At 46.7% G+C, this 24,049-nt stretch overlaps 1 protein-coding gene across 3 annotated transcripts in view; it reads right to left on the bottom strand.

Annotated features, from left to right (window-relative positions):
- Positions 1-24,049, bottom strand: part of Wdr48 (WD repeat domain 48) — a 33,238-nt gene continuing 9,189 nt past the window's right edge. For all 3 annotated transcript variants that reach the window (NM_001135895.2, XM_087562994.1, XM_087562993.1), the window contains 17 exon segments: positions 1-1,841; positions 2,347-2,536; positions 3,861-3,937; positions 5,974-6,061; positions 6,929-7,034; positions 8,002-8,097; positions 9,561-9,657; positions 9,940-10,047; positions 12,543-12,640; positions 13,693-13,795; positions 15,073-15,147; positions 16,470-16,694; positions 18,641-18,742; positions 19,592-19,680; positions 21,334-21,463; positions 21,547-21,629; positions 22,477-22,555. In NM_001135895.2, coding sequence (NP_001129367.1) covers positions 1,746-1,841; positions 2,347-2,536; positions 3,861-3,937; positions 5,974-6,061; positions 6,929-7,034; positions 8,002-8,097; positions 9,561-9,657; positions 9,940-10,047; positions 12,543-12,640; positions 13,693-13,795; positions 15,073-15,147; positions 16,470-16,694; positions 18,641-18,742; positions 19,592-19,680; positions 21,334-21,463; positions 21,547-21,629; positions 22,477-22,555 — 1,842 coding nt within the window. In that variant the 3' untranslated portion in view covers positions 1-1,745.

Below are 24,049 nucleotides of genomic sequence, written 5' to 3'. Positions count from 1 at the left end.
TGTTTGTAACTAAAGCTTTATTCTATACGACTTGAAATACAGATTCTGACCCTTTTGGCATTGCAGACTGTCCAATTTTCTGGAAACTTATTACTCATTTTTGACAAGAGGGGAAAGAAGTACAACCATGCTGGGGGTAAACTCTCCACAGGGGCACAACTGCCTGTGGATCAGTACTGCCTGAGCCAACCAGCAAAACCTACTCTTAGTGCAGAGGCCCCTCCTGCAAACACCCCACCCACCCCTGGCTTTTCGCTTACAGCTATCACTAAAAAATATGCACCAAAAGTGCACTGTTGTCCAACACAGATAGAAAGAACTTCTGTAAAAAAAAGAAGCTGGCTGCTCTGGGGAGGGAGAACGGTTTAACCCCTGGGATGTCCTTGCTCACTGGAGGGTGTGGAAGCCATGGCATGTATGTTCCCACAGTTATTGTGAGGGGCCCTGCTCTGTAGTTGTACGGATTAGTGCCTTGGTTTGTAAGGGATGGATCTGGGCCCTTCAGCTGTCTCCAGTAGAACCTGTGAAGATGTAGAGACGAGGAAAAACCCTTCCCCAGGCCCCCTCACCCTGCTCCTGTGGGGACAGACCACACACAAGGCACGGACAGCTGGACGGTTACGCTGCCCTCCCAAGGCACGTGTGCTTCCGCTGTGCTCAAAGTTTCATCTGTCTGGATGTAAATGACCAAGGGAAGAATCCAAAGTATCTTTTGCCAAAAGTTGAAGTGTTTATCCCCAATAAGTTAAATATTCTGTACAAGATCCAAGTGAGTCTATGAAAGCTTTTGACTGTTAGAAAGACAGCGGAAAGACCTGGACGAAGGCGTAACAAAAGCCCGTGTATAAAACTGGAAAAACAAACATGGACCACAATATAAATATCAAACCAGCTCACTGTGAGATCTTTTTACTCTAGTAACACAAAACTTCAGCATTTGAATGAAACTCAAACTTCAGCATGGTCTTAAGTCCTGACAGTCGGCAGGCTGCTCACCCAGAGCAGGAAGCTGTGGTTCTCGCTGGCTCTGCCTGTGAGGAAGGCGGTGCTGGCGGAAGGAAGGAGTGGCCACAGCGGCTTAGGCTATCTTGGGCTATCGTACAGCCAGGGCACTATGGGGCAGCACTGCACAATACACACCAGCTGTTACTGCCTGGAGGTCCAAGGTCCCTGGAGTTGCGGAAGGTCTTCCTACAAGAGTGTGGCTGAGATGCGGTATTTCAGAAGTAGCCCAGCGTGGTCATTTTTTAGGAAATAGGCTGGCTCTTGGATTGTGCAACAGTGATTTCCATTAAAAATAACTCTCATATGGTGAAAACAACTTAATTTTTGTAATGACAAATTTGGAAAAAGCCTTCATAGGTACTGCATGAGTGGAATGTACTTGGACAAAGCTGCAGAACTTGTGGGTTTGAAACGGAACCACGGCGAACAGATGTGGCCCCGCTGATGTTCTCTAACAAGTGCTAAGAGACAAAGGTGGGTCCTTCACAAGGAGTCAGCGAAGTCTGCACTGCCTGTTGTAGATTCTCTGCATCTCCCAGAACAGTGCCAGGGCTTTTCTGTCTTTGCACTCGAGTCCCTGGGGACACCTTAATCTATGCGTGGAGCCTGGTTTCTATAATACATCTCCATTGGCCGGTTGGAGGTCTTGTTCCCGTAGGACGTGGTGGGCTTCCTAGGACTACTCTTGGGGCCACAGAGGAAGGTGGTTGGTAAAGAACCCAGGAGCATGGGCCCACTCTTCACGTGGACTTCTGACGGTAATGGAGGGTGAGGTCCCCACCACTCTTCCATATGAAGTGCTTTACTGTCCGAAGGTCCATATTGGGGTCCAAAACCTGAAGAGCCAAAGTGCATTGAGAATGTCAACATCACTGATAGCCAAAGACGTCCAGGTGGCCCAGCTGGCTCCACTGTGCCCAGAGCCTGATGTTTGCTTCCACACATGGAATCTGAAATACTCTGCTCACCAGCAGCACCCGCTCAGCCCTGCCTGACCACAGTGCGCTTGTGCTGGCCCTAATCCATCTCTTCTCCACCCACCTCCACTCAAATTCTTTACTGTGACAGATACCACCCTGTAAGTCAAGGTGACCCTGCCCCATTTACTCGCACAGCCCTACTGTGGGCACCTGGAAATCTGTGTCCTCTTCCTGAGCGCCTCCCTCAGGTGAAGAGGAGCTTCAGGTGTGCTGAAGGGCCTTTCCAAGAGACACAGAACTCTTCCCAGCCTCGGACAGCAGACGCCTCAGAGGCCGCCAGCTTGAGACTGCTAAGCACACAGGATGTGACTTTACGGTGCCTCTGCAGGGGGACCAAGTCATGCTCTTCAGGTCCACTCACCTGGTCCTGGCACAGAAGCTCAATTTTCTCCTCTGCCAACACAGCAATGTCCTCCTCCTTCTCCTGCTCTGGTTTTTCATTATTAGAAGAGCTGGTGGTTTGGGACTCGTTATCCAGGTTGATAATCTTCTCGTAGACGTGTTCCATCACCTTCCGGACCTGCAGCATGTCACTGGCAGACAGTCTGTCTCTAGAAAAGATGAAATGTTTTGACATCATGAAAAATCTATTATTTTTCATTTGTGTCAACATCTCAAGATAAACATCGCACAGACATCTGAAATCAATACATGTTTTCAGTCATTGCTCCGATTCACTTGAGAGCTGTCAGGAGAGTTACTGTGGTACCATTGAGGGCTCATGCACACACAACAGCCACTTGCACTATACCTCCAAGTCCTCTCCTGAAGCCTGGGCAGACCCACCAATTAACTACCAAGGGCCCAGTGTTATCTCCTACTGCTGTGCCTTCAAGTAGGAGACAACGCCTCAGGCTAGACATTAAGCCACAACGTGCTCCAGACCACACACCCCGCATTATACAACTGAAGTCCCTCACTTCCAAGCCCTTGTCTCTGATATCAGTAAACTACTATCTCATAGCAACAGCTTAAACTCTTCATGGATCTGAAAGTGGAGTTGTAAAATCCACTGGGAGTGGTATCTGTGGCTTGCAGAGGGATCCAGTGCGTGCATGTGGAAGTGGTGGTGGGGCAGGCAGAGGTGGGTGCGGGTGGAGCACTGCACTTCAGTCAGACAGAGGTCACTCCAAGTGTTTGCTGGGCCAGTGGGAACTCGTCCTCTGTGTGAACTTGGGAATCCCTGTGACAGTTTTAACAGCCTTGTTGATTTCACTCGCTAGTCATATATACTGATCGTGGATCAGACTCCAAATTCTCTGCTGTGAGCTTCTCTTTGAAGCACGTCTACCTATCAGGAATTTCTAGTGGTTACTGCATGCTCTGTGACCTGGCATTGAATCCCGAGACACGAAGCCCCTGACTCCTAAGTGTCTTGAGCAAGCTCCTGTCTGGGAAGTCTGTCTTTGGGCACTCCACCCACTCGTGTGTTTCAGGTGAGATCCTTGTCCTTATCTTCTAGAAGGTTCTGTTCAGAGCTGGTCAGCTCCCACTCTCGTCCTTTCCTAAGTGTCTATAAAATCAGCCACTATACACAGGTTTTGTCCTCAATGGAACGGTTTGGTTTAAAGATTCCAGATCCTCCTCTATTCACCTCGTAAGAACTTGGATTTGAGGTGTGTACCATCTCACTTGGTTACTTGATCTTGCTATGGAGTCTTGGCTGGCCTCGGCCTCCCTCTGCCTTGGCCTCCCTCTGCCTCCAGAGATGTAAAAGGCATGTGCCAGCAATTATGGGTTAAACTAAATTTTGACAGGAGACAAAGTCCATAGCAATCAGCCTTCAACGTAGCACCTGCCTCCCATATTATGAAGCGAGCTAAAGGGCAGAGGACTCCGAGGCGACCTGAGTAAGGAAGCCCAATAGGTACTTACTTTTTTAAAGTTTTTGCTCCTGAAGATGCATGAGGTTGGAGGTAGAAAGGAATTTTGTTGAATTTGGGCATATTTTTCTGAAATATTAAAAGTTTAAGAGGTATAATAGTTTCTGTTAGCTGATAAAACTAAAATGCTGTCAACAGGAGAACAATTTACAAATAACCATTTTAACAATAAAAATGACTTTTAATGAAATTTACAGTAAGTTATCAATAGAAGTATGCCTTAAGAGAAAATTTCACAGCAAGTATGATGTTTAGTTTATAATAAAAATAGATGAAGACAAACTATATGTAGTATTAGTGTCAGAAACAGTGGCATGGCTCTTCTGAAAATATCATTCAAGGCATTACAGGAAAACACATTTTTAAAGCTCCATATATCAAAATATCAGGGCTATGACTAATGGCCCCAACAGAAGTTTAAGTGTTTTGAGAAAGCCCCAGAACATTCACTTCTGAGCAGACACTTGGGTACTGGTGGGCCCATCATCCAGTGGAGAGGCCACCGGCCTTCTGCCATCTGTCTCATCCTCTGATAGGGGGAGTCTACCCTGAAAACATTACCCATTCTCAACTGATGGCTGAAATGGTCCAGCCAGCTTTTCTTGGAGCATAGCCCAAGTTATTGGGTCACTCACTAATGCACCAGATGAGTTCTACACTCAAAAGAAGCAGTGGATTATGGGAGTCTGCACAGGAAGACCACAGGAAGACCAACAAGTGTCAGTCACACTAGTTCTAAGTTCTTGGAGTGTATCTGGAGTAGAAAACACATTTTCTAAAGTTTCAGGAAATTAAGTCCTTTTTCTATGGCTTTAGGAGTATACGAACAGTCAAGAAAGTCCTGTCTGCAGGAATGCACTATACAGACAGTGTAGAATTCAAATAGTAGACAGGACAGACCCCTACAGACTACACTGGTACACAGCTTAGTTCTCTGGGAAAAGTTAAAATGTCACCTCACAGCCAACAGAAGACTGAATAACAGTAACGAGGCGGACAGTAAACAACAAGGTGCAGAGCGTAGTGAGGACACTCTGAATTGGGAGATATCCAATAAAACATGGAACCAGAGCTACAAAACCTCAATCTGATTATACAAAAGTTAAGGTTTCCCCTGGGAGAAAACCTTGAACAAAGTAAATGTTTAATGAAGGCAGAGAGGAGTCAGGTTAATTGGCAACAGAAGATCACCTGTGAGTGAGTGAGTGAGTGAGTGAGTGAGTGAGACGATGACCCAGTTGGAGAAGTGGCAAAGGACACAGACAGGCAGGTCACAGAGAGAAACGGTCAGTGTGAAAAGACTCCTGACCTCACCACGAATAAGGACACATCCACACTGAAACACCGCACAGTATTTGATGACGGCTCAGCAAAGGGCAAGTGTCTGGTGTCGGTGTGGCTGTGACAATCAGGTGTCCATACACTGTTGGTGCAGAGCACACTGCCTTTGTGAAAGGGCAATTCGCATATCTATCCAGATTTAAAATGTCAGACCCTTTGATCCAGCAATTTCACTGTAAGAATTTACCCTAAAATACACAGAGACACATGTACAAAGACGTTCAGGAAGCACTGTTTGCAAATGCAAACAATGCAAACTACCTGGGCCCATTAAGAAGGGGCTGATCATTTACACAACGGAATAAGGTGCAGTCCTTAAAAGGGAACAGTCCCTGAGCACAGGTCTGAACAGATGTCCAAGACATATTTTTAAGTAAAAAAAAAAAGAAGTTGCAGAACACTGTAAGAGATTTTGTGCAAAATTAAATGAACTCCACACTTATATCTGCACACAATAGTAAGTGCTTGTGTAGGTGACTTCCTACTGGGTTCCCCCTCTGAGAAGAGGGCTGGGAAGGGTGAAGAGGGTGGGTGGGAAGAGGTGGGCACTGATTACGTTGTAGAATAAGCATACATTATTGTTCTGACTGAAACCAGACAAAGATAAAAGTTGATATGTAAATAACTATCAGATGTGTCTACAACTTTGGAACTTCAGGAACGCAGAGAGGATTCTACTTAGCCGGTGACTTTTGTCACAGTTTAAGACTTAATGTCATGGTCCAGGGAAAGCAAAGGGCAAAGCGGGAGTGAAGGATACTTACATCCACAGTGATGTCGATCACCCATTGTGGCACGGTCTCATTGAGAAGCATTGCCTCGGTCTCGCCCCCGGAGTCCCGGCAGAGCAGCCTAGACACAATCCATCAGGTGGTCAGTGTCATGACAAGCAGGGGGACAGCAGAGGAGCCCTCACAGCGCTCATTGAGGACAGCAGAGGTGATGGGGGAGTAGGGAGACTTGGGCCCGATCAAGCCGCTTCTGAGTCCTGGGTCACTACAAGAAACACTCAGCCAAGGGCCTAGCCAGGGCCAGGCATGGCCCAGACTTCAGCTGCAGTGAGGGCTGCAGTTTGGTTACCTCGCTCCGAAGATCACAACAGAAGAAAGTCTGTGCTCAGGGGAAAGGCAGGCATCACCCTCACTTCCCACACCCAGTGATGCTGCAACACTTCCCTGCTCCTTCAGGGCTTGCCTGAAGCCTCCCCTTCCCTGGAGGGCCAGAGAGCATCTCCCTCACCCCAGGCTGAACCAGTATAGATCACAACAGTTTGCAGGATCAGCCTCACCCTCTTGCCTGGCCCAGTCTCCCATGACCAGGGACTGCTCTGACGCCATTTGATTCCTGCCTCTGGCAGTTAGCCACACTGGCAAAGTAAGAGAGGCAGGCATCTGGGATGGGGCAGGGTATCTGTGTGGGTGCGCACGTGTGTGTGCGTGTGAATCTCACCTTGGCCCTTCGTTATTAACATTCACTGCACCAGGCATTAAGTATCTCAAGGAGATGACATGTCTGTCTGGGCAGCATTTTTTATTTATTTATTTATTTTTTTGGTTCTTTTTTTCGGAGCTGGGGACCAAACCCAGGGCCTTGTGCTTCCTAGGCAAGCGCTCTACCACTGAGCTAAATCCCCAACCCCCTGGGCAGCATTTCTATCAAGAGGGTTGGCTTATTAAGCAAGGCCTTTCTAGGCAGGGTTCTAGTCTTTCTTATCCATACCTGAAAAGTGTGCGACCTCCAGCTTCTCCAAAGATCACGGGGGTGTGGGGGGGCACCTGGAAATAGCCATTTCCTTTCTGGACTCGGCTCTCCTGTTCCCCACTCACTGGAAAGATAGGCAGGCTGTTAATGTTGGGACCAAAGCTTCTGAATACTGACCACAAAGGCTGTAAACATTCCAACATTTTAAAAATAAAAAATCCTGGGGCTGGAGTGATGGTTCAGCGGTTAGAGCACTGGCTGCTCTTCTAGAGGACCAAGGTTTAGTTCCCAGTACTACAAAGTGGCTTACAACCATCTCTAACCCTAGTTCCAGGGTATTCAACACCCTTTCTAGCCTCCATGGGCACTAGGCCCATAAGTGTTGCCCTTATATACACGCAGGAAAACTGATATATATCAAATAAAAATGAACAAATCTAAAGAAACATTTAAATCAAAACCCTGCTCCTTGGTCAGCATTAGAAAGCTGGGTGGAGGAAGCTGGAACGGAGGACTGAGGGCTCTTCAGAGGACCCGAGTTCAGTCCAGGAGATCTGGTGCCCCTGTCTGGCTTTCACATGCACCCCACTTAACTGGCATAAACATAAAATGTTTTAATATTAAAAAATAATAAAGGTTTAGAACAAGTAAGAATGGTATTTAATATGTAAGAGCAGAGAATCTCATCAGAAGTCCAGTACCTGCTCACAGTGAGACACAGCCCCCAAAGGAGCCCCCAGGAGGGCTTTAATACAAGAAATAAATGTAGTTGACCCAGTGCCTGAGCTGACACACAGCCCCTCCCAGTCCTCAGCTCCCTGAACCTGAGCACAATGGCGCCACCTAGCACTTGGGAGGATCTATGACTACCCATAAACCGGTGATTTTTGAATATCACACATGGGGCTTCTTCTATCTGAGAGCCACATCCCAAAGTGGCCTCATCCTTTGCAATACTGGATACTCTCATTCAGATGTAGGAAAGAACAATTAACTGGGCACACCACAGCTGTGTCAGACTTCTGTACACTACAGTAAGTACCCCTTGGCCCACACAACTGTCACTTTTCTGAACAAACAGACACACTAACCATGGTTCACTTCATTCTCCTCCTCGTCCATGGGAGTCACATGTGTTCTGGGCCAGTACTCCAGGAGGGCCTGTAGTAGAAGTCCTCCTAAGTTCACTGTGGGTGAGAGGAGAAACGGAGACAGTTTGTTAGCTCCAACCTAAGACAGAAGCTGTCAATGTTCTCATGCTGCATCTGTTTTCTTGAGAAGCAAAATTATCCAGCAGGGCAGGGTACAAACAGGGCAGTTATGGACACTTGAAGGCAGAGGTGTGGGCTGGAGAGATGGCTCAGGGTTAAGAGCACCGGCTGCTCTTCCAGAGGTCCTGAGTCCAAATCCCAGCAACCACATGGTGGCTCACAACCATCTGTAATAAGATCTAATGCCCTCTTCTGGTGTGTCTGAAGACAGCTACAGTGTACTCATATATAATAAATAAATCTTTAAAAAAAAAAAAAGAAGGCAGAGGTGCTTTTCAGGATGGGGATTATGTGTGAGCACCTTACAGAAGTTATATACACAGGTTTGGTGGCTTTTGAATCGGCACTTTCCAAACTGTTACGACTTTCTTTTTTCTTTGTGATTCAGCCTGGTCTTTGATTCATCTTCTTTCTTCCTACTCCCAAGTACAGGGATTAGAGGCATGTGCTACCACGCTGGGGTACACATGCTGTGGTGATTTGAATAGGAATCCCCCCACCATGTATTTGAACACCGGCCAATAGTGTGGCACTAGTAGGAGGTGTGGCTTGTTAGAAGAAGTACATCACTGTAGAGGTAGGCTCTGACACTTCCTATGCAAAAGCTACACCCAGTGTGACACACACGGTCTCTCCTTGCTGCCTGTGGATGAAGATGTAGAACTCTCCATTCCTCTAGTACTGTGCCTGCCTGCACGCTGGCATCATTCCTGATACGATAATGGACGAAACCTCTGAAACTGTAAGTCTGACCCAATTGTAAGAGCTGACGTGGTCTCTTCACCTCAATGAAACCCTAACTAACACACATCCTTAGGCTTCAACCCCAAGACCAGAGACAAGCAGGTCTCAGTGCTTAATCTCAGAATCGAAGTTGCAGAGAAAACACTACCCTGCTGTTCAGCGGTCACCCTTCTCTGTTCTTTTTGTGGAGACAGGGGGTTTACATTGCAGCAAGGCTGCCCTGGACCTCAAGGCTCCTAAGGGCTGGGATCAGAGGCCTGAGCCGCCATGTCTGGTTGAAGCTATTCTTTAAACCAAAAACAGTTTGCTATTGACACAGGTACTCTCCCCAAAGCCAGCAACCTTGTATTTGTACGTGTTGGATTGTTACACACTAAGTTCTCAAAAGCGTGCTGAGTGACTTGGGCAGTGGAGATGCACGTCTGTAATCTCAGCACTAGAGGCAGAGGCAGGCGGATCTCTGAGTTCCAGGCCAGCTGGTTTACAGAGTGAGTTCCAGGATAGCTAGGGCTACACAGCTACACAGAGAAACCCTGTCTTGAAGCAAAACAAACAAATGACAGTAAGAGTCACGGTGTGGGGGACGCTTACAAAGATGACCAGCTACCTTCTTCAATCGAAGACACTTAACTCACGTTTTGGGTCTGACCCATCGGGACTGCTGAAGCCAGCATCTTTCGCAGAAACCCAGGCAGCGAAGCAGTCGCTTTCATCCAGAGTAATGGTCAGCATCTGTTGGGGGGAGGGACACACAGTGCTAGCAGCTTGCTCTCCCTCCCTCCTCTCCAGCACCTGACCCGGCAGCATCCATCCATGCACTAGACAAGGCTAAGCCATGTCTCTTGGGATTCAGCTTCAGCTTGCTCTACTCGAGAGTCAGGCTTACATGACAGCATATTAAGACAGACGGGGCAAGCAAATGTCTTAAGGACAGCAAACTCCTTAAGAATAATTAGGGCATGGAGGAAATTTTCAATTATCCAAAATCACATAAATACTGATTGCCTAACTCACCCCTGTTTTTAGGTCTACTGAGAACCAATTTGGAACATACACCATTTTAAATCTTTTCTTAATTTCATCTTCGAAGTCCACTTTGCCCAAATCTTCCACTTTGCATGCCTGCATAAGAAAAGAAAGCACAATGGTTAGGATGAAGTAAGGGACCGACTGGATGTCACTGCATTCTTCCAAATTTCACATTTGCTTAAATAATTCTATAGTATACTTCAAAAAGAACATAGCCAACTTTTATTCTAAGGCTTTTAAATAACTACCTGCTAGTAAACGTTTAAATTAGTAAGTTAGAGGATGGCTCATGGTTAAGAGCACTTGCTGCTCCTGTAGAGAAAATGGGTTCAGGTGCCAGAGGCCATCAGCCTCATGGGCATCCACTTACCCAGGTCCAGGGTCTGGTGCCTCTTCTTATCTCCCTGGCAAAGGCACAGACACGGTGCAGGCAATGCTCATACATGTAAAACTTCATCTTTTTTTAAACTGAAAATAATCTTTTCTAGGGGTGTGGCTGTAATTGAACTTTCCTGATACCGAGCTCCCCTGACACACCTGGAAGCACCATCAAGTGAACTTCAAAACAAGGGGAGAGTAGCCAGGAAGCACGTTAGAAGAGCTGGCTTAACGAGCTGAGCCTCTTTCAGACAGCAGCTGGCTCACAGAACGACTCAGAGCTTCCCTCTCCTGGCCGCCTTAATACTTCTAGGCTGGAAGGGTGGCTCAGTGGTTAAGAACACTTATTCTTGCAGAAGACCCAAGTTCAATTCCCAGCACCTAGACAGTGGCTCAGAACCATCCATAATTTCAGTTCCGTGGCATCTGATTACCTCTTCTGACCTCTGTAGGTACCAGACACACAAATTCATGAAGGCAAAACACTCATGCATACACAATTTAAACAATCTTAAAAAAAAAAAACAACAAAAAAAAAACAAAACAAAAAAAACTTCTGAACACCTATCATTCTAAAAATGTAGTTCTTCCACAAAGCCCTAAACATCTTCAGTGGTAGGGTCGTTTCCAGTTATAGTTCTCTTTAGTGCTGAAATTCAACACCAAGTGTCTGCTGACTGCTCAGCTCAACATTAGCATGACTGTGAGTACCCCAGTAATCTCCTCACAGGCAGACATGGACTCCCCTGTATCCCACTCTCCATACCGTTCCAGGGAAAGCACACACCACTGTAACATACCCAGATCACAGGACACAGCTGTTTCCCAGAAGCCTATGTCATTTGCTGCACTGCACACATATTCTGTGGTCCTAGCTGGCCACCCCCCCAGACCATTCTCCCTTAACTCTCTGAAAACCCAAGCCCTGCTCCATTCAAATGCAGTCCCAGATGGTAGGTTGCCCTCAGACCTCCATCCGATCTGTCACTAAAGTCACTGTTTCCCACCACAACTGGACTGCTACTGCTGTCTGCAAGTGTGTGTGTGTGTGTGTGTGTGTGTGTGTGTGTGTGTGTGTACATGTGTGTATACGTGTGTATACGTGTATGTGCACTCGCATGCACGAACAGTACACAAGCAAGCCTGGACAGAAGCTCCTTTTGTCCTCCTCCCAAAGCAAAAAAAAAAAAAAAAAAAACCCAAAACAAACAAAAAACCAAAAAAATGAAAAACAAAAAAACCCAGTGCCCTGTCGGTGTGGTTAGCACTTTGGACTTTGAATCCAGCAATCCGAGTTCAAATCTCGGTGGGACCTCCATTTGTCAGTGCGGGCATGGGGCACCGACAGTGTCCTCCGGCTGTTCTGTGCTCTGGTCTTCCTATCATTGACAGTTCCCAGCCCCAATGGATTCTGTGGGACAATGAAAGACACCCTGGTTCCCGGTTGAGGAGGCTCAAACCCTGGAGACCTTGAGGGACACATGGTTCTGAAATATGCCCTTGATATTGCCAGAAAACGGGTTCCCCTCATTTCTGGGTGGAGGCCACAGGTTCTGATAAGTCCAGCAGGTCATGTGATTGGTCACTGGCTACAGACTAGAACACAGCTATGCCCTCTACTCCATGTCCCCAGACTTCCTTGACTACTTTACCCTGTTAGGCTTATTATTCCAGATCATGTGACCTCAGGACTTTCCAGATTCATATCCAGACATGGGAAGCTGTTGCCTGCAGAGATGACAACCACGACACATAACTTGGAGGTCTACAAAGGAGAACTCTATCCCACCCAGATAGGCTGCACTGAGAGCAGCTGAGAGTCCAGGAACAGGACCACAGGAACCACACTGCTAGGTGGTCAGGAAGAATCAAGCAGTTTTGCTGATTCTCTGCTGATTGGGGCTTTTCTGGATCCTCCCAGTTATCCTGGGACCCTTTTGTAAAAGAAAGGACAGGATAGAGCTTCTCTCTTTACACTCAGTGAATGATTCAGTCTAAATGCCAATAGTGTAACAATGAGCACCTTCCAGAGTAAAGCAGCGCTGGATATGAGTGGAAGTACAGTGACCAGGGAAAGGGTTAAATACCACCATACCATCCAATAGCCAAAAATATCCACCTCCAAATAAAGTATTACTGCAAATTAATGTTGATTATCACGTACAGAGGAGGAAAACCAAGGGAAATAGACCAGGGCAACAGGCACTCACCTTCAACACGTCCCAGTAGGCCACATTGTTATTCGTATCTTTGGTCAATATATGTCGCTTATCATTTAGGATGTGGCACTGGATGATACTAGCGCCCCCTAAAGGAGGAAAAGAAACAACGTGCAAACCACAGAAGGACCAGTACTCATGGCCTTTAAGTGGTACCATGTGCAGGTCTGGTGACAGCCCTACAGTTAGTTCTCCCCTTCTATCTTTCCACGGATTTTGGGGAGAGCAGCCAGGCTGTGAGGACTGAGCAGCGAGTGCTGAGTCAGCCTGCCAGCCTCTCCTCTGCGCCTCCTCAGAAGCGTTCTTTCCCGGGTAGCTAAGAGCTACCAATGAATGTGCCAGACAGGATTCTAATCCTAAGTGCAAACATTAAACTAACCCCCCCACCCCCCAAAAACTCACATATGATCATCTCTGGTTTGTGCCCAAAGACAAGATATTTTACCCTGGCTACTGTGTTGTAGGGTAAAACATGAACAAGAGAATAGTGTCACAACACACATTATAAAGGCAGCCCTTTTGTATACTGCAAGCAAAAGGTGTCATGTGCTGTTTGCAGCAAGCAGAGCTGGAAGACACTGCATCAGACAATCAGACACAACTCAGATACAGAGAGTACCACGGTTCTCACACAGATCCAAACACACATAGTCATCTTCAGGTCTGGGAGAATGGATCTCATCGCATGTACTGAAGCACCCCATACAAGCCCTCATCTGTACCACCAACAGCCATTAATAAATTCAATCAAAAATTCATGTCTTGTGGCTGCTGGTAGGTAGCCCGTGGGCCCTACACCCTTATGCATATGGGCAGCACTGATGGGACCCAGTGGTTATTTAAAAATCACTCCTGAAGGCAGGAAGGGATGTGTGGAGGAGGTTTGGGGACCAGAAGAGATGACCTGGGAGTGGTTATGATGAAGACACGTGATACACATGGCAGGACAGCCAAAGAATACATCAAACACATTCTTAAAAACCCCACTCATCTCTTACCATCACTTTCTTGTGCTAAAAGCAAGCCCACGTTACCGGGCTTTTGTCTGTAGCAGCACTGCATTTAAAGGCCGCCACTTTGGCTGTGTCACGCTATTAACTATAACCTCATTAAAAGAATGCTTGCCCCGCGGCCTTCTTACCTTTAATAACTTGGTCCGGCTGTGTGCAGAGGGGCGTTATGGGGTTTGTACAATCATTGTCATAATCACCAGAGGCTCGGAAATTATGAATTCCCTTCAGTGTCTAAAGGAACAGAATTAATAATTTCACCATTTTATGTTCTCCAGGCTTGCCAAGTGTTGAGAATGCTATCGTTGTAGAACTAGTAAATGCTGAGCTATCTGTCATGGATACAGAAGACATACCCAGTCATAGCAGGGAGTCATGGGGTCAACCAGCAAGAAATCCCCAACAAATATTAAGGAGAGAATATTGAGTTTTCTAAAACAACAACAACAACAACAACAACAAAACCAAAACAAAAAACCCAAAAACCCAAAAACCTTAAAACCAAAAACCAGCGCTCCCCAAACAAACAACCCACAAGACTCTGTGGTGGTTTGAATGAGATGGCTCCCATAGGCTCATATGTTTGAATGCTTGAGGGATTGGAAGGTATGGGCTTGTTGGAGCAGAAGTGTCCCTAAGGGTGTGCTTTGTGGTTTATGCCAGGCCCATTCTGTCTGCTGCCACACTCCCCACAACGATGGTCATGGAGCTTAGTTCCCAGTTAGTTCCCTGCTTTCTGTTGTAAGGTGCCTTCACGTTAATTCATCACAGCGACAGAACAGTGACTAAGACAGCTCCAAAGCAGAGCACTACTCCAGCTAAGATTTTAGCTGACACGCACAGGGGCCCCCATAGAAGTTCTGCAGCCGACCTGCACACAAACCCTTCCCAGAGCTCCCAGAGTCAGCTATGCAAGAAAGCTCAGTTCTGTAAGTAAAGAGCTTGTGCCATGTGGACCTAACTGCCCATCTATCTCTACTAACCCTGCTTTCCACGCCTCAGAGAAAGGCAGGAAGTCAGAAGTCAACCTCTTGTTCTGTTACCTTTAGAAAAACAGGTATGTGGACTGACTGCCTCATTCTTTTTGTGTGTTTAGCTGAAACAGTGTCTTGCTATGTATAGCTCAGGCTGGCCTTGAACATGCAGCACACCCATTTGTCAGCCTCCCAGGTAGGAGTCCAGCCGTGCGCCACACACATAGCTGGACTCCTACTCTAGACTCCTACTCTCAGGTGCAGTTTTATAAAGTCAGAAGCTGTCTAACATTGACTGGTTTAATCAGGCAACACTCTGTTCTAGGTACATCAAGCACATATCCTAGCTGGTAATAAAGAAAAAGAAGGTCCGTTTTGCCCATGAATGTCAGGGTTACTGTCACTCAGGATCACACCTGAATTCACAGCAGCATGTGGCTAGGGCTACACTAAGCCTCTGCTGCTGGCCTGGCATATCTGAGATAGCAAGCCAACCACACGTCTATAGCCTTGTCACAAGCATGGTCATTTACTTACCCACTTATTTACTGTGGACTTTGTTGTTGCAACCCAGATTGCAGGAGGGGGATCTGCTGATCTGTCAAGTTCCATCTAAAAACCAAACACAAGAGTTTTCTTTGTCAAGGGCTGATAACTGAGCTATTAGCCAAGATGAGCCACTGGCATGTGACAGTACTCAGGGAAGACCACTCCTCTGTTCACACCTGCACGCCACCCATGCCAGGTAAGACCTGAGGTGGGAAGCTGTAGACGCACAGGGAGAGGAAGCGGAAGGGCCGCATGGCAGGCGAGTTACACCAGAGAGCTGCAGGCAGCTGCTCCTGTGCATGTGCATGCGCACTTATACGCTTAGGGTCTCACTAAGTCAGCCAGGCAGGTGTGAATGCATGGTTCTCCTGTGTGAGCACAGGCACTGCTGTGGCCAGGCTCACGGCTTTAAATGAGGTAACTGTTGAGACCCAAGCAGACACAGTCCAAAGGACAAGGACTTTCTGAAACAAAGCAACATTATGCTTCTGCTATTCTAGTTTTTATTCTCTCTGAGTGTCTGTGCACGTTTCTGAGACAGGTTCTTGCTATGCCTTCAAAGTTGGTCTCTGGGGGCCGCCATGCTTAGCTTACATTCTTCCTGAAAGAGCAAATAAATGTCTCCCCTTTTTTGAGAATGGTTACCTCACCTGGGGACAGGCTCCCCAGGATCACATCACTACATGCCCTCTGGTCCTTTCAGAGTGTGGACATGTAAGACGTGTATTCATTCTCAAATGGAACCACTCTTCTTCCAACATCAGGAGGCTGCAGCTGGAGTGGTGGGAAGCATTTCTTGACTCTTAGCTACCAGGAATTCTCAGTGATTGTCTTCAACATATAGGTGCCCTGGGCTACCTTCTTTAGCTTGCCACCCACAGCCAAGAGCTGCCAGCACCTCCAGTGCTCACACGGCCAGCTGAGTCCCTCCCATGGTTGCTTCCTCTGCTTCCAGATGCTTCCCATCTGGACCGTCTCCACCAGGGCTGCTGGGAGGCAGTGCATTTGCAGTCTGAAGCAACTGGCTTTCCTCCTTCAGGAGACCTTCCTCTCTTCAGTGCTAGGCCTGAGGCTTAACACTCAGACCTTTTTGCCTTTTTGTCTGTTCAGATACCCCTAATTGCTCATGTTCTTCTGTTTAAGGCAGGGCAGGAGAGCCAGGCAAACTCTACATCATACCTGACACAGCATCACTAGGATTTACCTGTAGGAAAGGCATCCATGCCCCAGAGATGTACTTCAGATATCACAACTGTGTACACTGAGGCTCTTCCTACCCTATGGAGGGTCTTCTCAACCCCATCTCTGGTCCATGTTTAATGCAGAGTCTGATGCACACACCAAAGCTCACAACCTCAGTTGGGAAACTCAGAATCTCAACCCACCTTGAGAACTGGTGCTTTTTCTTCACAAATCAGCACCCGAATGTCAGGGTTCCTTAGGTCTGTGCAGTAGATCTTCCTGTCCCGTCCCCCAGAATAGACATGTGTGAAGGCATCATTGACCTGTAGGGCCCAAACGCCCTCATCATGGACTCGGTATGTTGCTATACATCTCTGCTGGCCAAGGGACCACAGGCGAATCGTCCCATCAGAACTCCCAGAGAGGCACTGTGAACAAAGGACACAAGGTGAGGGTGCTTCTAGGAGCAAACCAGTTTGAAATGACCAAACCCAACATGCATCCTCCAGCAAGGGACACCAGAGCAAATGTGTCCTCTCTATCCGGCTGCCTGCTGGTCCTGTAAACAATAATGGTGAGTTAGGTTTGGAAGATCCGTTTCTGAGGCAGGCAGTCTGAAAGCAACCGAATATAGGTGGTAGTGATCTCAGAACAATCATCTTCCCTAGGAACTTAGTAAAAACTCTTGGGCCCCATCCAGACCTAAGGAGGCAAAAGTACATCAGGGTCACCAACGGATGCCCTGATGCTTCCCAGGTAACTCCCATGTTCTAATTCTGATGGCACTGATCTGAGCCAATGAGCCTGAGAAACTGGAGAGAGGTTTAATGAAATAAGTAAACCAGAAGACTTCCTCGCAAACTGTTAGGAGCATTGGGAATTGGATCCCCTCTTTTAACTAGCTCACATGGGAAGGACTGATCCAACCTGGGTGTGGGAGAGCGGGGACATGGGAAAGGCCCGAGGAGGGCTCCCACAGGTGGCAATACTCTGAGGAAAGCCCACTCTTCCATCTTGGGACGTATGTCTACAGAGAGCTAGTCTGGAAAAGATCGTGCTTTGTAAGTGCACATAACTTAATCCTGTGTAACAGCTAAGGACTAGATGCAGACTGCACAGCTAGAAACAAGGAGAAAGCACAGACATTGTAGCAAATGAACACATAACACAAAGATCTCAACAGCTGCCACCACTCTACTGCTATGAAAGCAAGCCACAGTGAGAACAGAACAATTGCTTTTAAAGAGCCATTGCCACACAGCACAGCATGAGGCTGTGTGCAACAGCGTCCTGTTACTGTACGCAGCCCTCCCTAACCAAGGGTCCTCCCAGGTCTTGCTATCTTGTAGGAGCCAGCAGAACCAACAAAACATTTCTCACCCTCCACTCTCGCCTCTCTTCTTGCATTGGCTAAAAATGTGAGCTGTCCAACAAGAGATGATTTCAGAGACAATGCAAAGCCCCACACTGTTTGCTAAACCACATTTACTCGGACCGATCCATCATCATTACTCGTGTGCCAATGACAGCAGTAGGGTACCTGTATGTAGGGACCAGGTTACTTTTGGAGAAGTTGCCTGATGCTGTGATCCCAGACCCCTAAGATAGGTTTGGGACTTGAATGAACAGAAACTGTGGGTGGCAGATAACTGCATCTTAAGATCCAACAGGCAGCTTTTAGAACCGAGCCATGTTGCCATTCTGGCTTAGAGCAAATACAGTTGACTTTGAGGGCTCCGCATCTGACAGTTAAATCACCTCACACAGAAGCACATTATAACTCATACAGAAGTGTCACAGAAGACAGAAGAGCATTGGGCTTTTGAGGTCACTGCTAGAAACCTAACCCTCAAGTACCATAGCAACAACTAAACTGCCTGTGGGAGCCGAGCAGGAGCCTCTGCAAATGCAGGTGTTTGATCAGGAAGTCCACAGACACAAGTGTTTGAGTGGATGGCCCATAGGTAGTGGCACTGTGAGGAGGTGTGGCCTTGTTGGAGGCAGTGTACCACTTGAGGAGGCAGGCTTCGAGGTCTTCTATGCAGTGGAACAGTCTCCTTCGGCTGCCTGCAGATCAAGATGTAGAACTTTCAGTTCCTCCTCCAGCAACAGGTCTGCCTGCACAGAGGCCAGAAGAGGGAACTGGATGCTCCTGGAGCTGGAGTTACAGAAGAAGGTTCTGAACTGCCAGACTTGTATGTGGGTAATGGACTCCAGTTCTCTGCAAGTGTAGCACGTGCTCTTAACTACTGAGCCACAATTTAGTATTATAACACTGAAAATCAGGATGTAAGTCACATATGTAGCTTATGGTTCAAATCAATCTCCCCAGCCATGGCTAGAGTGGGAAGCCGAGTGTGCACACGGCCCTTACCTGTGTGCCGTCCCTGTGCAGCAGCAGGGCCTTCACATTGTCCGTGTGTCCTTTCAGCTTCATGAGTTTCGCACAGGTTCTTGGATCCCACACTCTTAGAACCTGCCAGTTTTTACAGAGTATTAGATAAACCAGACTGAACACACCCAGCTTTTGAAAGCACCCAACTTTCCTACCAAACGCCAACTATGACATTCTGGAGAGGAAACACTGCTGCAGCCAGTGTCCATGGCTGCTAAGCTTAAGAACACTTCTCTTTCTTGTTTTTAAGATTTATTTTCTGATTGTATATGAACACACTATTGCTGTCTTCACACACACCAGAAGAGGGCAGTGGATCCCGTTACAGATGGTTGTGAGCCACCATGTGGTTGCTGGGAATTTAACTGAGGACCTCTGAAGAGCAGTCAGTGCTCTTAACCGCTGAGCCATCCCTCCGCCTAAGAATACTTTTCTAATGCCACGTCATCCAGCCCCCATCACTACACGCACATGCAATGGACACTTCTTTATCACTCACTAGATAAAATTACTGGTTTTTTTTTTTAATATTTTATTTATTTATTATATATGAGTACATTGTAGCTGTCTTCAGACACACCAGAAGAGGGCATCAGATTTCATTACAGATGGTTGTGAGCCACCATGTGGTTGCTGGGATTTGAACTCAGGACCTTTGGAAGAGCAGTTGGTGCTCTTAACCGCTGAGCCATCTCTCCAGCCCTACTGGTGTTTTATTATTTTTATTTTTTGATTTGTTTTGAGACAGGAATTTGGCTGTGTTGCCCAGGCTGGTCTTGAACTAGACTCACGCAATCATCCTGCCTCAGCCTCCTGAGTGTTGAGACTATGCAGGCTACCTCACTGAGCCCTGTGTCTGTGTTTAAGAACTGAACTGATACAATGACTCCATTTTCTTGGGTTCTGAGATACTGGCCAGGCCTCTCTTACCTTCTCAGTGGACCCAGATACAATGATTGTTCCCAGTTGGTTCATGGCCAGGCTATAAATGGAATCTTTGTTCCCACTTAAAGAAGAAGCTATTGAGGACAAAGGGAGTTCAATGTTAACAAAATCTCCAGGTGTTTAGCAACTTGTCAAAGCAAAAACCACAAGCTCCCCCATTTGACTTAAAAAACTTATCTTTAAACACATACTTTAAGGAAATGAAATCTATAACAGAGATAATTCCAAATAACAGTATCATCAAAATTAGTGTTTTTTTCTAGATTTGAGTATGTGCAAGTGCTTAATATGTATCTGTTAAATTTGAACTGACCTGCAGAAGCAGTGTATTTCTAAAGATGGGCTTGCACCCATTTTGAACCCACCAAAGTCATTATATTATTCAAAGCAAATACAAAATAAAAACAACATTTCATATACAAATCAGGTTTAAGAAACAACCCAAACCCCAAACAAAAATCCAAGGCAACACTTTCAGCAGAACTATGGCCATGCCCTTTGACTTGGAAGGCAAAGTAGAGCTCTTTTCCTCCGGGACTGACCGACAAAGCCACACAAGTAGGGGAGTTGGCACAGGTGAGGAGCCTACAAATGCCTGCCTCAAGTAGTCAGCAAACGTTAGCTATGATTACTGTGGTTTCTATGCTCATAAACCTCTGAGTAAGCCCAGCTGGGGCAGAATCTATGTCACTAAGTCCATATTTCAGAGGCAGCCTTGGGTGTGTGTGTGTGTGTGTGTGTGTGTGTGTGTGTGTGTGTGTGTGTGTGTGTATGATGTGTGTGTGTGTGTGTGTGTGTATGATGTGTGTGTGTGTGTGTGTGTGTGTGTGTGTGTGTATGATACAGCAGACTGGGCGTACCTGATTAATCCCTGAAAAACAAAACAATCTCCAAGGGGACAGGGAAAGACACTCTTTACATCTGTGCATACTTCTGGGCAAAATAACACTGAAGATGCTGTAAACACCGGTTTTCCATCTGCTCTTCTTGGAGCAGAGTCAGTCACATTCTAACTCTGTAGCCAGGCCACAGGAGCACTTGAGTCACAGACTCGAGTATAGCCACTGTCTTAAACACCTCCTCTGGCCAGATTCTGCTCCTACAAGAAGTCCTCAGAGCCTCAGCCTGAAGGCTCCCACAGGCTGGCCTAGTGCGGCGCTGATGAACTTCAAGTTTAGATGCGTGTAAGCCTGACCCAACGTTTATCAAGCAGCCATACTCAATGTCTCTACACTTCCTCTAGCAGCAGCCTACCCACCCTGGCTTTTCCAGAATTGCTGGATTCTTTCAAGTTACTGAAAGCCTTTCTCAACTGTTACTGGAAACATTCTCTCCCTGGGTATTTCTCATCATGGCCATTAACTCAAAAGCTTGTATATACAGTAAGACTTTGAAGTCAGAAAAGAGCTTGTATTGCCAGATATCACCTTTTTAAAAACATCAGTTATGTATGTCTGGGGAAGGGACATGCCATGTATGCTGTGGGAGATAGAGTATGGTAAGACGGATTGACACTTCTTATCTGCCATGCAGCCAACATAAACACACGCTCATGGGTTAGACAGGCTCCACTGAGAAGGTCTACATCTACAGAGCAGTGACGAGCTAGCTCTAGTACGCAGAAGCTGTACGAAGAAGTCTCTCAAAATGTCTCCATGCAAACCTATCACTCGTGTTGTACAAACCGTTTTTTATGTCAACTTAGATGGCTGTTGCAAATGCCTTACTTGTGACAGTGTTGTTTGAGGCAGTCAGTGCTGTCAAAGTGTTCACATCCCAAAGGAATATCTGTCTGTCCAGCCCAGCCGATGCTACCAGCTCTTTATCCTTGGCATACGCCAAGGCCTTGACATAGTCCTGTAACAGAACAGATGCACTATGATCTTTGTAGTAAGAACTGAGCTCCCAACATGACAGGAAGACTGAAGTGTGGACGTTACCTTATGCGTCCTGAGGGTGGACATGCAGAACCCTTTATGTGCATTCCAGACTTTTACTGTTGTGTCTGAAGAAGCAGATATTACTAGAAGAGACAAAGAGAATGTCTTTCAGCAAACCGATGCTATTTCAAACAATAGTTTACACATGCATGCTCAAAAGCTCTTTCCAGAATTTACTTAGCGATGCCTCAGAGAGATATGTGAATGCACATACACACTATTGGTTTTTAATTAGTCAGGATGAACTATTCTAATCGCCCAGGTAAAAAGTCCTTAATTTACCTAAGAATAGTTACTCAGACTGCAGAACCAAGAAATGAAGCTTACCAAAATAAGAAAAAGGTCATACTAAAGATGCACAGGTATGTACACACACACACACACACACACACACACACACACACACACACACACACGCAGGCACTGTGTGGGGGTCTATCTACAGTTAGAATTTGTGTAAACCTAATTGTAGCGATCATGTGGAATGACTGAATGGAAGGCACCCGGTAACTGATGCTGTTCTATTTCACTGTGGTTTCAGCGAGTGTGCATTTTTCTGCATCTATTTTGTGCTTTAATAAAAGTCTTACAAGCATGGCTCACTGAGTGCCTCCTGAGTGCCTCCCATTTCAGCCTGAGGTGTCTCCAGCACCCACATAAGAAGCTGGGTGTAGAAGCACACACCTGTGCCTACTCTAACTCCACTGAAGCAGACCTGAGAGCTCAGGACTTAGCCAATCTAGCAAACTAATGAACGTTAGATTAGTGAGCGCCGTTGTCTCAAGCACGACAGTGTAGCATGATAGAAGACACAAGATATGACCTCTAGCTTCCACACATCCAAATGTGCACACACAAATGACTTACATAAGAAAATGAAAAAGCTATCAAACAGAATTTTAAAATGTAAGAAGCCTGAGAAGAACTTACGTGTTTTCCCATTGCAACAGAGTACAACATCGTTCACCCAGTCTGTGTGGTGCTCCATAGATGCTATGTATGGATCTTGCTGAAATGGAAAATCATAGCATTTACAACAGAGCAAAACCCACAACAGAGTGCTGCCATGCCCAGATTCCTCACTAATATGACACACTGGCACACTTAAATTAACTCCAGAGTAACACCTCCCCAGACAGAAGACACTTCTGGAGAGCTGATACAGAAAAAAGTGTGTTTCAGGATAGTGTCCATAATGAAGGCCCAGGTTCCCACGGTTGTCTTACACATGGTAGTGGCAAAGACCACATGCTCTGGGTTGGGCCTTGTATGGGGAACAGAGTTCGGGAAGACAGAAAGGACCCAGGGAACCTGAGGCAGGGAGAGCTAACCTCGGTGCCTGTGGTTCACTAGTGTGGCCTAAGGGCAAACAGACAAGCACGGGCTCTTAGCTTCCAGCTGCTGTAACTCCAGTGAGTCCTACACTGCCTGTCCTTCAGAGAAGATGACAAGGTCTGAGACAATGCTCGCAGCAGCACCCCAATCCAACCAGACTCTGACCGGCTGACTCAACCACGAGCCAGCCTTTTATAATTTCAGGTTCCATCCCACACCCAGACAGACACATTTATATACTTCATAGGCAAGAGAATAGCTCTGCCTGTCTAAGAACCAAGGCCATGCGACTTTGTCGTAAAAACCAGTGAAAAGATATCTGAGGGCAGGACAGCCAGATTCTTCTAGGCAAGGTCTTTTAATTTTCTCTTGATTTGTTAAAAATACTGCAAACTCCCAAAAACTCAATAGTCTAATTCAAACATGAGTCCCCAGGGGTGCAAAGGCAAACACAAAACACACGTTCTTACTTTCATGCTTTTGACACTGCCTTCACCTGCTCAAGAACTCAAATCCACTGTCGAAACCTTACCGGCAGCTATGCCAAGTACCCTCTTTCTGCCCTGAACACTGGTTTGTAGAGCAGGCTAAAAGGCAGACTTAAACAGGTTCTGGATCAGGAGTCTGAAGTGAGTCTAAGCTCCAATTCACTGCCACACTAGCCATTTAGCCATCGGGATTCTAAGTGCTAACAGTCTTGGGAGGGACTGTGGAAATTCAGAGAGTGGTGAGCAGGGGTGGACTAGGTGCACAGATAAGAGGTCAGTAAATGCCCCCCTCCCCAATTTTTCTACATCATTCACAGTGTAACCTTCACAAACCCCAAGAGCTTCCTCCCATTTGTGCAACTCTCCTTCCCCACGCATGCGAGTGTCCTCCCTGCTTACGCAGAAGCCCTTCAGAACTGAGGCGTAGGCCAGTGGTGGAAGGGTGCTTGTCTAGCATGCACAAGGCCCAGAACTTGATGTTCAGCACTGCAAAAGTAGCAGTAAAGCCTCAGGAAGCCCTGAGGAGTAGGAGAGAGTAGCCCTTGCTGCTTCATACCTACCACATTAGCCAATAAGACCCTAGCGTGTTAGGAGGTCCTTAATCGCTTTTGTAAAAGTACACACACTCAACATTTTGTTTTTCTATTCTCAGCACTGTTATCCAGAGACTTTTTGGATTC

This window comes from Rattus norvegicus, chromosome 8 (assembly GCF_021556685.1).
Source record: "Rattus norvegicus strain SHRSP/BbbUtx chromosome 8, alternate assembly SHRSP_T2T, whole genome shotgun sequence".
Taxonomy (NCBI): domain Eukaryota; kingdom Metazoa; phylum Chordata; class Mammalia; order Rodentia; family Muridae; genus Rattus; species Rattus norvegicus.
Note: the sequence above shows the minus strand (reverse complement) of the source record. Positions and strands in the feature narration are given on the sequence as shown.